This window comes from Lutra lutra, chromosome 6 (genome assembly GCF_902655055.1).
Source record: "Lutra lutra chromosome 6, mLutLut1.2, whole genome shotgun sequence".
Lineage (NCBI taxonomy): Eukaryota > Metazoa > Chordata > Mammalia > Carnivora > Mustelidae > Lutra > Lutra lutra.
In genome coordinates this window covers 106,999,763-107,014,009 of record NC_062283.1, presented here as the reverse complement: position 1 = coordinate 107,014,009, position 14,247 = coordinate 106,999,763, and the positions used below count along the sequence as shown (strand labels likewise).

The following is a 14,247-nucleotide window of genomic DNA, read 5'->3' as shown; positions in this document are numbered from 1 at the left end:
GCCATTATCCTGTGCCAGTATCTGAAGCTATGGTGTAATAGCATCTCCTTGTAAGTTAATGCAAATCTCACATTTGGGGGATGAGTCATCTAGACAAGTAGTGAAACCACTCTTAGGCAGGGGCAGGTTCTCTGAATCCATATAAGTGGTCTCTCAGTTTTTTTTTTTTTTTTTTTTTAGATTTTTATTTATGTATTTGACAGAAAGAGAGCAGGACATGGAACACAGGCAGGGGGAGTGGGAGAGGGAGAAGCAGGCTTCCGGCTGACCAGGGAGACCAATGTGAGACTTGATCCCAGGACCCTGAAGGCAGACACTTAACGACTGAGCCACCCAGATGCCCTATGGTCTCTCAGTATTTTAGCTATAGATTAGGTCCAGTTCAGGCAGAAGACTGAAAATAACGATTAGAGAAACAGTTACATAATGTACTGTTTAAATGAAACTTCACTGTGAATAGAGACTCAAAGGGCTGTCTCTGACACTTAGAATGATGCCTGGCACACAGCAGGGTCTTGAATCATCACCTAGGGAAAGGAAGGGTCTCTGGGTACTCCATGCCATGCATTTTAATATAGCTTAGATTTAAAAAAATAGTAATTTATAAGTTCTCTTTAAAAAAAAATCTGTAAATTGCTATTTTCTACCCCTGCCAAACTAGGCAGAGGATTCAAGAAAAGAGACACTGAGATACCTTACTGTAAATCCAACATCAAATGCAACCAACCTGTCAAAAGAACGTGCAAAAGATGATGACTTATTTATATGGAGATCCCTTGTGAGATGCCAAAGAACTGCAAACTTTGCATGTGCTTCCATCCTTATTTTCTGAGGAGGAATATGGGACATTAAGTTATTTTATTCTCCCTTGAAGATATTAAGAGATTTTAGTGAATCAAAGTTGCATTTTAAGAGGCAGTATTAGGTTCAATGTTCATAGTACTCAACACACAACACAATAAACTGTTTTTATGAAAGTAGAAATGTAAAAAAGACTTAAATATACACAGAAATATTAAACCTGAAGGATCATCTCATACTACCTCATAGACTAGGTAACCAAGTCTCTAGATCACTGTAAAACAGGAAATGGAAAGAACTTCAGCATAAGCACTTTCCCTCTTACTTTAATATAAATACTTAGTAGTCAAAATTTATTTTATTACACTATGCAATGTACTTTTGCTCCCAGAAATTATATATTAATCTCAAATGAATTTGTCATTATTTATCAAGCTAGTTTATTAGATTCAAAAATTTAAATACCTAAAAATTATTATTTCTATAAGAAAAACATTATATCCCTTTGAGATTACCTTGAACACTAAGCATTATGGTAATAATGGAAAGAACAATGGAAAAATACATTATTCAGAAGGAGCAGCTTTTGGTGTTAGATAATGAACATGAATTAAATCAGGTAGGAATTATGAAGTTATCAAGATTTTTTAGTTTTCCTCAAGCACCTGTGGAATCTTTTGAATAAAAGCCTCCCCATCAGGGATTGAAACTCTCTAAATTGCTTGTGATCAGTTAGAGAAGTGCTCTCTTTTTTTCCTCAGGCCTAATAATGCTTTTCCTATGAAGCCTGTGTTTGTACATCAACTAATACAAACATGTAAAAAAAAACAGTATTGTAATTTTTTTCATGGATGTATAATACCTTTATTCAGAACTTAGCATTTCTTCAAAAATAAAATATTACACAAGCAACTCAGGTATATAATTTGTCCTAGATTTATACTTAATGTAAACAAATGAAATTAAAGGCAAAGCTTTGTTAAACATTTTATTCCTAAACAATTTTCAAAAAATGTGCTAAAATAGAGAATTTTAATAGGATAAACTTCTTATTCCTCTCATTTACTCCTCCATTTGCCACTTCCCCTTGCCAAAAGCTTCATTTACTCAACACAATGCCTTTTTTTAGGACCCATTCAAACTCATTAGCACTTGGAGTTCTTAAAAATTAGGGTGATGCACTTCTAAAAGCTGTTTGATAAAATCCTGGATTAACACTACAGAGCAGGCACAGGAAGACCACATACTTCATTGAACTGCCCTGAAGAGGTCAACCAGAATGACAATTCCGGCTTTTTCTTAGGAGCACCCAGAACTCTATCAGTTTTACTCTTACTGACCTTTGGATCATTCTGTATACATTAGGATACAAAATCCTTATTTTGGTTATTTATTATAAGGCAAATAATATCTCACATATTAGCATTCTGTGGCTTATAAATTTCACTTGACACACACATTGCTTCATTTCACATGCATTCGTTAACATATCCATACTTCCTTCACCAAGGATTCCTCTTTAAATGATCCAAGAACTTGGACCGGCAACAAGTTCAATGGCAACAAGTTCAATCATCGCCATCCACAACTTGTGTCCTGAATCAAGAAATAAATCCAGTATTTGATTTTTCGTAATACTGATGCTGTTTTAAAGAACTTTCTTCCAAAAAGGACAGAACAAACTTGTTTTAAAGATATGAAGGTCACTCTGAATGAATTTATGTCATCTCTAATCAGATACTAGCTACAATAATTTTCCTAGAGTTTCTTTAATTTACCTTTTGGTATAATGGGAGTGGGGCAGGTGGGGTGGGACAAGATAAAAAAAGAATTTACCTTATCTTTGTGGGTTAGCTGCTGACTTATAACATCCTCACAGATGCTAGAAGAAGGAACCAAGTTATGTAATTGATAAAACAGTTCCACGCTTTTCTGGTGATGCTGAGGTGTCCTATCTCCCAGCTGATCCCACAATGTTAAAGCTACATGCTATAGAAAAAGATGTAAAAGTGACAATGTTATGAAACCATAAATTAAACCTTCTTCTTTTTTTTTTTTTTTTTAAGATTTTACCTATTTGACAGACAGAGATCACAAGTAGGCAGAGAGGCAGGCAGAGAGAGAGGAGGAAGCAGGCTCCCTGCTGAGCAGAGAGCCTGATGCGGGGCTAATTAAACCTTCTTTAACAAGCATTTCCTGTTAGGTACAACAAGCCTCTGAATGCCAGATCTCGAAGGTCTTCAATATCCATTACGCCACTAGGATGATATTTACAAGTGTACCTTTTGATGTGCTTTTTGGTTATATAGACCATTAGAACCTCTTATGATAGACCTTTAACAATTGACTGATTATTTTTATTTTTTAAGGTCCCTCCCTAATAATATTTATTTTGTTTTAAAATTTTATTTATTTATTTGAGAGGCGGAGGGACAGAGACAGAGAGCATGAGCAGGGAAAGGGCAGAACAAGAGGGGGAAGCAGACTTCCCATGGAGCAGGGAGCCTGACCTGGTTGATCCCAGAGCTCTGAGATCATGACCTGAGCCAAAGGCAGCTGTTTAACCAACTGAGCCACCCAGGGCCCCTGATATTTGTTTTAAACATCAAATATGGAAGTACGTTCTCCAGAGCCCAGGGAAGACCCCATTTCACTATTTTAGTGACATTTAGTAAAGTGTTGCTAGAATACATTATTCTTAAGAGGATACAAACCCCACACTGAATATTGTTTAATATTATGGTTTATATGTTACAAAATGAAATCTAATTCATAGTCCAAATATCCAAATTATTTAAGACATACAAAATAGGTTGTATATATTTCAGAGTTACATGTGTTAACACAGCAGGTGATGATCTACCATAGCATTAATAAAAAATGTAACCATTTTTAGGGTTTCCCACCATAACACTTAAAAAAGCCAACTCTAACCTAGCAGGACAATTGATCTGGTGGGGCACAATGACATGAAATGAGATGAAATTAAGAATTTTTGTTTTAGATAAAAATAATCTACCTAGTTAAGATGTAATATAATCCAATATATTTGATATTCTTTCTATGTAGACGATATCATCTGTACTGCTGTGATGGAAATAAAAAAAACTGCATTTTTTTTTTCTGAACGGCATCACACACCACAGATGATGACCAATTAATACAGAGTCAGAGACCGTTTTCCAAGGAATTGAGGAGAGCTGAGACTCGACTCTACGAAAATCACAAGTGTCATCACCACAAAATGTGGAAATAAGTTTTACTGTGTAAATGATCCTACCTCTTTTTTAGCTGAAATTATCCCCTCTGTGCTTTAGAGCCCTGATACTTGCCTTCCCTAACCTCATCTCCATCTCCTCTCATCCTTATCTTCTTCCCTCTCACGGAACTGGGGACAAGACTGGCAAAGCAGTACAGAGTAAGCACGGTATTGGTCTTTTTCTATGCAGTATAATACAAAGAGGTATTCAATGAAGCCTGATTACCATCTTTAAAATCTCTGCTAAGCAAAGTAGGTCAAGTACCATCTTACTCATGTATGTACTTCTTAGAATTTACCTTGAAAAATTCAGTCTTCTCAGCTATGTATCGCAGATTGCCTGGAGTGAGGGGAGGTCTAATAACCACTGCTACCCTTCCTTGGTTTGGACTTAAGGGTTGGGCAGGCTCCACGCTGTTGATGTTTTCCCCGGTGACCATGGCCACAGACTGAGTCAGTCCCACCAGGTCCATGACTAATGAAATAGCAACACTCTGCACACTGAAATCACTTGCTTGGCTGCAAGCATTCATCAGAGTCTGAAGCCACAGTGGAGGCTGCACGTGCTCCCAGTCTGAAACGAAAAGACAGAAACCAACAGGATTCATCCCGCTAAATCTTTCATGCTAACTTCTAGGTTAATTAAAAAAAAAACAAAGCACCTTTTCTTACTACCTTCAGGCCTTGATCTGTTAGTAAAACCATGGTTTCTCACCTAGACTGGAGCTTTAAGAAAATAAAACAACAACAAGAATTTCATGAACTTTTTTAGTATGTAATTTTCTTATGCCAAGTCATGAATCTATTTCTCTGTCCTGAAAAAATGGTACATTAATCAACACACGTTATGTAGCACTCATGTACCCATTGCACTATGCGTGTACATATATAAAAATTAAATAATGGTAAACATATATGATACTAGTCTTAATAAAGGAAACCAATGGATCTAAAAGTTGCATTACTTTTCCCCAGAGAAAGGAGTTAATGTCCTTCTTAGTTTCTACTCATTTGCACACAAACTGTGAAAGACACCAAAATCACAACATTTTCCAATGTCAATATATATCACCCCATAAAGATAATATTTCATTAGAAAAGTCTACAAATATTAAATAACACTTTATGAAACTAACTGGCTAAAAAAAAGGTCCCAGTTTTAATATCTGAGTGCTCCTTAAAAAAAAAAAAAAAAAAAAAAGGTTGCCATAAAAAATATTTAAATAAAGCTAAGATGACCTTACCAGTTTCTGATTTTTCAGGATGTAAGTCTGAGGTATGGTTCCCTTCAGCAATGTAAACTGGGAAACTGGAGCACTCCAGTAAGAGCTGACAAGCAGAGAGGAAGGCAGAGAGGTATTCTTTTGACGTTTTCTGTTTATTTATGTTTCTGTCTTTCACATCTCCATGCGAATCTCTGTCCCATTTGGGAGTCTCTCCTTGCTCTCGCTCTCGACTGAGATCCCCTGGATGCTCTGCAGCCAAAGCCTGAGAAAAAGTGTTACCCTGAATGATGTAGAGGTTGATAAGTCTGGTGAGAAACTGCTGGACATACTCCAAGCAGCACTGCATTGCAGTTTTTTGGGCTGTCTTCCCACTTCGAGGTGCTGTTCCCTGAGTGACTATGGAAGGGGGCTGGATGATGGTTTCTTCAGATCCCACAGTGGAGGCCGTTTCTGTCTCAGAGGATGTACTGCCAATGGGGATGGCAGCTGTCCCCTGCCCCTCACTCAGGTCTCTGTCAACGTCATCACTTCGGTCTGCTTGATACTGTATAAACTCAGTGAATCCACTCTCTGATGATCGACTACTTGGTGGATTTTCTCCATCTTCAAACACTTCGGTAGGATTTTCAAGAGAAACTGACGAGACCTGATAGAGATTAAAAAGAGCAAAGGCTGAGTGGTTACGTCTGTATATTAGAAATTAAAAATTTAAAATGGCCATGTTTTAAGAGAAGTCAGTTTGGATTAGATGATTTAAAACTTTGTCTTACGTGTCCAGATGAATCTTAGAATAGTTTCTACCACCGATTCATATGTCTATGATAATCATTAGGAAATAGTGGTATGGGTCTAATGAATATATTAACAAACTCATTTGCTAAGTATTTATTATTTACTACATGGGTAGTAAGGCTGGGTTCTTGAGGGCAAAATATGTATATGCACAAATCTGTAGGATCCATAGTCCTTGTTTTCAAATGACTGACAATATATTCAGTCTACTTCATGAAATCACTTTCCTAATGTCTCAACAATGCAAGGAATGAGAAATTTTAAAAACTAGAAATAAAGTCTAATAGGTCATCAGTTCAGAAACCAAGAATGTGAAATTTCTGTATGAAATGCATAAAGTACTATTTAAATGTGTGCCATTAATCTTACATTCTTTCAACAAACAGTTACTGAACCCACATTGTGTGCCAGACACTATATTAGGTACTAGGAATAAAAGAAATAGTTTGTGATCTGAAGGAAAAGACAGGAAGACAATTAAAATATTAATGAAAGACCAGCTGCTAGAGTACGGCTGGAACGCATTAACCATCCCCTTCCTACAAAGAGAGGAGCAGTACAATCACCAAGCCTATTTTCTGACTTAGTTTAAGGAAACAAAAGTACATATCAAGAATCGCTATGGATAAGGAAGATGTGGTCCATATACACTATGGAGTATTATGCCTCCAAAAGAAAGGATGAATACCCAACTTTTGTAGCAACATGGATGGGACTGGAAGAGATTATGCTGAGTGAAATAAGTCAAGCAGAGAGAGTCAATTATCATATGGTTTCACTTATTTGTGGAGCATAACAAATAGCATGGAAGACATGGGGAGTTAGGAGAAGGCAGTTGGGGGAAATTGGAAGGGGAGGTGAACAATGAGAGACTATGGACTCTGAAAAACAATCTGAAGGGTTTGAAGAGGTGGGGGGGTGGGAGGTTGGGGGAACCAGGTGGTGGGTATTAGAGAGGGCACGGACTGCATGGGGCACTGGGTGTGGTACAAAAACAATGAATACTGTTATGCTGAAAATAAATTTTAAAAAATGATTTAATTAAAAAAAAAAAAAGAATTGCTTGGTGACTGTGCCGGAGCATAAGTTAAATTTGAATAAGAGGACTTTTTAGTAACTAGAAAGTGATCTTATTGAAAGTACAAACTAAATATTCTGCTGCTAGGAAGCTGGGTCTCCCCCAGCGCTCCTTGCTTCAGTGAATGACACCACCATCCATCAAATCAGATGACAGAAACCTAGGGGAGATTCTTGGGATCCTCTCCACCTCTCCTTCACACTTGCCCTACATCCACTTCAGAACTGTGGTGAAGGTTACTGTCCATGAGTCAGCTACGGTTCTGCCACTTAACTAGCTTGGCAAGTTAACATCTCTAAACCGAAGTCTCCTGATAAATATAACTGAGATAACAATAGTTCCTACATTTCACAGTTGCTGTTAGGATTAATACAGTATATCTAAAGCACACAGCCCAGTGCCTGCCAGTTAGTTAAGCGCTCAATAAATTTTAGTGATCACTCATTACTCTCACCAATCCATTACTAGGGCTGATTGTTTGCTCTCACAAGTGCAGCTAATCCATTTATTTCTGTCTTCACGCCCCCATCTTGTTAGCATGTTACCACCACCTGTCACCCGCACTACTGGTCTCCCCACATCCACGCTGTTTGAGACCCATGCTGCACACTGCTAAGTAATTTATCTATTACACAAATCATGTTATGTCACTTGCCTTTTAACCCTTCAGCATCTTCCCACTGTTTCCAAAATAAAGACGAAAAGCCCCGGTATAGTGAAAAGGCCCTGTATGACCTGGCCCTTGCCTATCTCAAGACTGCATTTCCCCTTGCTGTGTGCACAGCATTCTTTTCTGCCAAAGAGGTTTTGGGAATGCTTCTTCTTCTCCCAAGAGCTCTCTTCTTTCTACCTCATCCCACCCCCAATTCTCTAGGGCTTCAGTCAAACAATCCTTCCTTAAGAAAGCCTTCCTTACACCCACAATCAAGGTCAGATCACAGCATTTTCCATATTCCCACCACTCTATTTTCCTTCATGTTTATCACAACTATAATTAAATGTGCAATTATTTGTTTAATGTGTGTCTCCCAACTAGCAAAAATGGGTCAGGAAGACAGGGACTGTGTCTACTTCACCACTGAATACAGAGTGGGTACTGGATAAAGTGGTTGTTTTCTCTGTTTCGAAGGTAAGCACACTGAAGTTGAAAACAAAACCTGCCCAAGTGTACATGGCAAATAAGGTTAGTAGTTATTAGATGAGCTTAGCTTAGGTGATTCTAAAGTTCATGATATTTTTACCATAGCTTATTGCTATAATAGTATGAGAACTTTTCATATTATAATCCCAAACTTCAGAGGCAGCTATCAGAATTAAACTGTTGACATTTCTACTTGAAAGGCTAAAGGCCATCTAAAACCTTATATTAATACCTTTTTGAAAAGAAGTCTTATTTAAATGAAAAAACTGTCATTAATTTATTATAAAGTTATTTGTATATTAATCTTTTTCATATAAGGATCATAAAACAATGAGCATTACATTAAGAGAATTCGAGCTATAAATTCAGTTAAACTTGTATACATTTATTTAGTTGCATGGTCTGTATTACGTAACTATGTTTCAGATTATTTTATAATAAAACGTTTTTCTGAAAAGAGAAAGAAATGACGTGTCTTGGACATTTGGTTATAGATATCTAATACACTGATTTTATAAAAATGTGCTAAGTGCATAGAGACAAAATTAGAGTCATAATTCTTTTAAAAGAATCATTACTTCACTTATCTTTGAAAAGGAATAAAGAAAATACCCTTAACTTTCAAATATGATAAATTTTAGACATTTCAGTGAAGACAATACCATTGTGTTTCAGTTAAAAAAAAAAAAAAGTAAAGAACATCTTATGGTCTGAGAATGTAGAAGAAAACCAAAGAGAGAGGGAAAAGTGTGCTCTCAGGTTAATGAACCATTATGTTAAAAAAAAAAAGTGTATTTAATTATCCTTCACTTAGTATGAATAGATGTTCCCATTTACTTTAACCTGTAACCATCAAGAAGTGCCTCCAGATATTTTCTAATGGTAAATATTCACATATTTGAATATGCTATTGAGAGAATCCTGAGGTCCTCCCCCTCCTCAAACTAATCTCATTCAAAAAACAACAAAAACAGGGACGCCTGGGTGGCTCAGTTGGTTAAGCAGCTGCCTTCGGCTCAGGTCCTGGGATCGAGTCCCACATCGGGCTCCTTGCTTGGCGGGGAGCCTGCTTCTCCCTTTGCCTCTGCCTGCCATTCTGTCTGCCTGTGCTCACTCTCGCTTCTCTCTCTATGACAAATAAATAAAATCTTTAAAAAAAAAAAAAAAAAAAACAACAAAAACAAAAAAATACTCCAAAGCAGTTAGTACCTATTTTAGTTTAATTTCTAAGAAGATCCTAGAGGCAAAACTTAAGGAAATAGCAGAACAAAATAAATTCTCCTACAACAGAATCAGTATATATGTCACATATAAATAATAAGCAGGTAGGAAGGAAAATAAAAGACTTGTTTTAGTTTATGTAGGATAATCCTGGGATATATTTAAATTGATTGTGGGTCAGTGACATTCATTTCATATGAATTAATTTTAGGATTAATTTTAGGATAATACTTGATGGGAAAGGTTATATTAGATTATCCTGATAAAATATTTTGCCTGGCTGGAAAAAAAAAAGCAACTGAAAAAGTAAGGGCAACTATACAAATCCAGGATTTAGGTAAGGAACCTTGAAAACTAGAAAATTTTAAACCTTTGTCTTAAAATACAGCCACTGTGCCTAAACTCAATGGAATTACATACATGTTTTTTTCCCATCGATGCATCACAGTGTTTTAAGTATGATACTATGGTCAGACATTAAAATTAGTGTAATTCTATTCAACATCATTAAAGTAGCAGTAAGAATCTGGAAGACTACAGTGCACCTGGGTGGCTCAGTGGGTTAAGCCTCTGCCTTGGGCTCAGGTCATGATCTCAGGGTCCAGGGATCGAACCCCACATTGGGCTCTCTGCTTGGCAGGGAGTCTGCTTCCCCCGTCTCTCTGCCTGCCTCTCTGCCTACTTGTGAGCTCTCTCTCTGTCAAATAAATAAATAAAAATATTAAAAAACAAAACAAAACAAAACACAATATGTGACCTGTCTACCTCTCCAGGCATTTTGAGGATCCGTTGCCATGATCTTTATGAAAACATTGTCAAACGGTAATATAATACAAAAATGAAAGACCTGAGAATGGTAGGGTAAATTAGACTTATCATGATTACTTAGGAAAGGAAGAAAGAGGCAGGCTGTTTCTCCGGGAAACTGCCAAACCGCTGAGCATTGTTATAATCTGTAGCCTTGAAATGTGTGTCTCCCCTTGATGACGGGAGGTCAGGCTGTACTTCCCAAGGCTGCTCAGAACCGGAGCAGCTTGCTCCTTCCTTAAACTCTGCCCCTGTACCTGCATTAAGCCTCTGTGGCTAAAGCTAATTTCTAAAATATTAGGGGCATTTAACGGGATCAAAGTCCAGAAATGTTCTCTGGGTTGATTACATTTACCAAGAATAGAAAGTGCAGGGAATTCTGGAACCACAACACTTGAATCTAGAAAAAATTCACTAATGTTTTAATGACTATATACAAAATATTCTGCTTTGAAGAAATATAATTGGTCTAATCCCAAAAACAATAGCACACCTTACCTTTTTGTCTTCCCATTCTTTGACTGAGTTGCTCTGCCCACTTGAAAACTGCAACACACCTCCAGTGCTGGCAGATAAGAGTGGAGGCTGAACCTTGCTAAGGATCTTTGAGCAGAGCCTGAGTGAATCTGTGAGCTCAGTCAAGTGCAATGTCTGGAGATGGCTTGTCAGGGCAGAAATCATCCTGAGCAGCAACTGGGGCAAATGTTCTGTCTGGATTTCAATATAAGTCTCCTGATGACGGAAAGTGAAATGACAAAAGTTTGTATAATGTATAACCCCCCAATTCTATTATTTCACTTATTTTTAATGTATATAACAAAAGAAATAATTTTACTCATCTGTAATATTTTATACATATCATGCTCTTAATGAACATTGTATGCTCATTTTATTACTGACTTAAATAATTTGTTGCCAAATTCTCAATTTAAGTACTTCAAGGTATATATTATAAAATAACCCCAGTTTAATTTGCTATGTTACAGAAATTATAATATAAAAAAAGCGAATACAATCAGTTCAAGACAAAAGACAGGCTGAATGTCATACCTGACACAGCACCCTCATACTTCTAGTAGGCTTCAAAATGAGAAAGCAAAGAATTGAGGAGAGAAAAGGAGAAAAGATTTCCAACAGTCTTCATTTAATAGAAAGAATTATTAGTGAGTATAAATGCAGTATTAGACCACTATACACTAAACATTTAAGATTTCAATAACACGCAGCTATGAAGTATATTCCATGGAGTACATAAGACTTACTTATGTATCCTATCTATGTCAGAGGACAAAGCACTTGGAAAAATTTATGAACAAAGCTAAGCCAAAAGGGAAAAAAATCAATTTAACTTTAAAGATGAAATTTATTTAAAGATGAAGTCTGTCTCCAACATGAAATACCTGAACTATGTTATTACATTTTCCCAATACTTTTTTTTTTTTACCAAGATGGTCTTACCAAAGAAACTATATCCAACAAAAAATCCACCAGTAAGCAGAAATTCGTCAGCTGTAACTCAGATGACTCACTACTATCTCCAGGTCCAATCTGAAGTCTGGCGTGCAATGTCCTCCTAAAAGGACAAAATTCACTTTATCAAGTATAAGTGATATGAATATTCATATCACATATACATCACTTTCTTTTTAATGAGAGCCAACACTGGGACACACACAATGATATTCCTGTGAATATTCCCTTTCCCCAGGACACTTAACTCTAAGTGGAAAATTTCCAAAGCAAGATTCCTAATGGTTTAAACTCCCTGGAACCCCCATCTTTTATTTCCAAGCGTTCTGGGTGGATCTCACTTTTTTGGACTTGCTCCCACTACACTTATCATCTCCTAGTTAAAATGGATTATTTGCTGCTTGATTGATAACCTCAGGGCTTTTTTTAAAAAATACCAACTTGTCCTCCCTCAACCCTATTCTCTCAAATCCAGAATGCACCCATCCTTCATGGTTTAAGATCAAACATCTCCCCCAGGAAGCCTCTTCTGATCATTCCTCCAACAAACATTCACTTTAAATCATATTAGTTCTATATAAGACATTACATTGCCCTACACTCTGAAGATACAAAGAATATGACAGAGTCCCTAATCAGCAAAAATATAAGCATACAGACAAATAAATATACCAATTTGGCAGTGTAGGAGTTGATTCTGATGGGAGATTTGAGAGAGTCATGGAAAGTTACTGAAAGGTGGGTCACTTCCCTATAGGACCTCCCAGATGGGGGAAGAATATTTTAGAAGAAATAATACAAGTGAAGGTTCAGCAGCAGGAGTGACAGCTCAGGCCCTGTGTGTTCAGGGCATAGTACAGAAGGTAAATAAAGGCAGATGAGTCTTTGTGAATATAGAAATGAAGGTGGAAACCCAGGCCATGGCTGGATGGCAAAAAGATATTCGTGATTTCCTCAATATTGCTACCACATTTTAATCTATTAAGGTATCTATAACTTTAAAAAAAGAGACTATTTATTTATTTAAGAGAGAGAGAGAGAGGAAGAAAGAAAACACAAACAGAGGAAGAGGGAAAAGCAGGCTCCCTGCTGATCAAGGGGCCTGAAGACATGAGAGGGCTTAACCCTAGGACCCTGGGATCATGATCTGAGCCAAAGGCTTAACCAACTGAGCCACCCAGGTGCCCCAAGGTAATTTTTAATTTAATACTAGGAATAAGCATGTGAATATTTTACTTGTTCCCACTGTAAGGTCTCTGAAAGACTCGGACTGTCTGTATTCCTAGGTGCTCATTATTTGCTGAATGAGTAAGCAAACAACTTTCTAAACCATCATAGGGATTACTGTTTTGTATTTTTAAAAGACTTCTTATTCCAAGATCGCACATGCTTACTTTTGACTACATGCTCCCAAGGCTTGAGAGGTTAATCTGGTTCTGAGAGGATTTGGTCTAGAATCCACAGATTCCACTCAGGTTCACCAGTATTCTTGGGTTTTCTTTTCTTTTTTTTTTTTTTTTAAAGATTTTATTTATTTATTTGAGAGAGAGACAGTGAGAGAGAGCATGAGTGAGGAGAAGGTCAGAGAGAGAAGCAGACTCCCCGTGGAGCTGGGAGCCCGACGTAGGACTCGATCCCGGGACTCCAGGATCATGACCTGAGCTGAAAGCAGTCGTCCAACCAACTGAGCCACCCAGGCGTCCCTATTCTTGGGTTTTCAAAGTTTTTAAACCTTATGCCCTAAGAGGTAGAGGGCATTTATCACTCAAGAGTGACAAAATGGGCTGGTTCCAAGATTTTAAAAACACAAGAATGACCAAGGAATTTGTTATTAAAAGTGGGAATCATTTTTGTAAAGTGTGCTAAGGTAGCAGCCACAAATTTTGGTATTTTCTTTATAATGAAGAAAAACCAGATTATTATAGATTGGAGAGGGAAAATCTATCATTTATGCTGGTAACTAAATAACTTGTTTTCTAAACTTTTCAATTCTAAGATTATACAATCAATAATTCTATGTTCTAGAGTGACATGACAGAGCCAGATTATGGTTATTAAATAATTAACAGTTGTCAGTAGCAGTAAAATATACATATACATATATATATATATATATATATATATATATATATATATGTAAAAGAACATTCTTTTCATTAGACTGAACTTAAAAAAAATCGACTTTGGATGCTATTAAATTAAAACAAATAGAACAGTTTGACATACCTACAACATTCTTCAAACCAACGTGCAACGTAATCCCACATATAATAAGGCTCAAAGGAATTAAAGAGAAGGTTGGCAGTTTTAATCAGCTCTGCTGTTTTCTTATTTTCCCTTAATTTACTAAAAAAGAAAAAGAGAAACAAAAAATAAGAAATGTTAACTTTTTTATTTTTTTCAGAATTAAATTTGAGTGCAACATTGTTAGGGTAGTACATATTCCTAGGTA

At 36.7% G+C, this 14,247-nt stretch overlaps 1 protein-coding gene across 7 annotated transcripts in view; it reads right to left on the bottom strand.

Annotated features, from left to right (window-relative positions):
- The window catches only part of DOP1A (DOP1 leucine zipper like protein A), a 109,377-nt gene that overhangs the window by 32,383 nt on the left and 62,747 nt on the right, over window positions 1-14,247 (bottom strand). For 6 of the 7 annotated variants that reach the window (XM_047731922.1, XM_047731921.1, XM_047731924.1 and 3 more), the window contains 7 exons: window positions 14,022-14,141; window positions 11,784-11,898; window positions 10,824-11,057; window positions 5,305-5,932; window positions 4,360-4,634; window positions 2,638-2,790; window positions 728-828 (listed from right to left, as the gene is read on the bottom strand). In XM_047731922.1, coding sequence (XP_047587878.1) covers window positions 728-828; window positions 2,638-2,790; window positions 4,360-4,634; window positions 5,305-5,932; window positions 10,824-11,057; window positions 11,784-11,898; window positions 14,022-14,141 — 1,626 coding nt within the window. Of the gene's footprint in view, window positions 1-727; window positions 829-2,637; window positions 2,791-4,359; window positions 4,635-5,304; window positions 5,933-10,823; window positions 11,058-11,375; window positions 11,406-11,783; window positions 11,899-14,021; window positions 14,142-14,247 lie in introns of all 7 variants that reach the window. The other variant, XM_047731927.1, reaches the window with a different exon arrangement.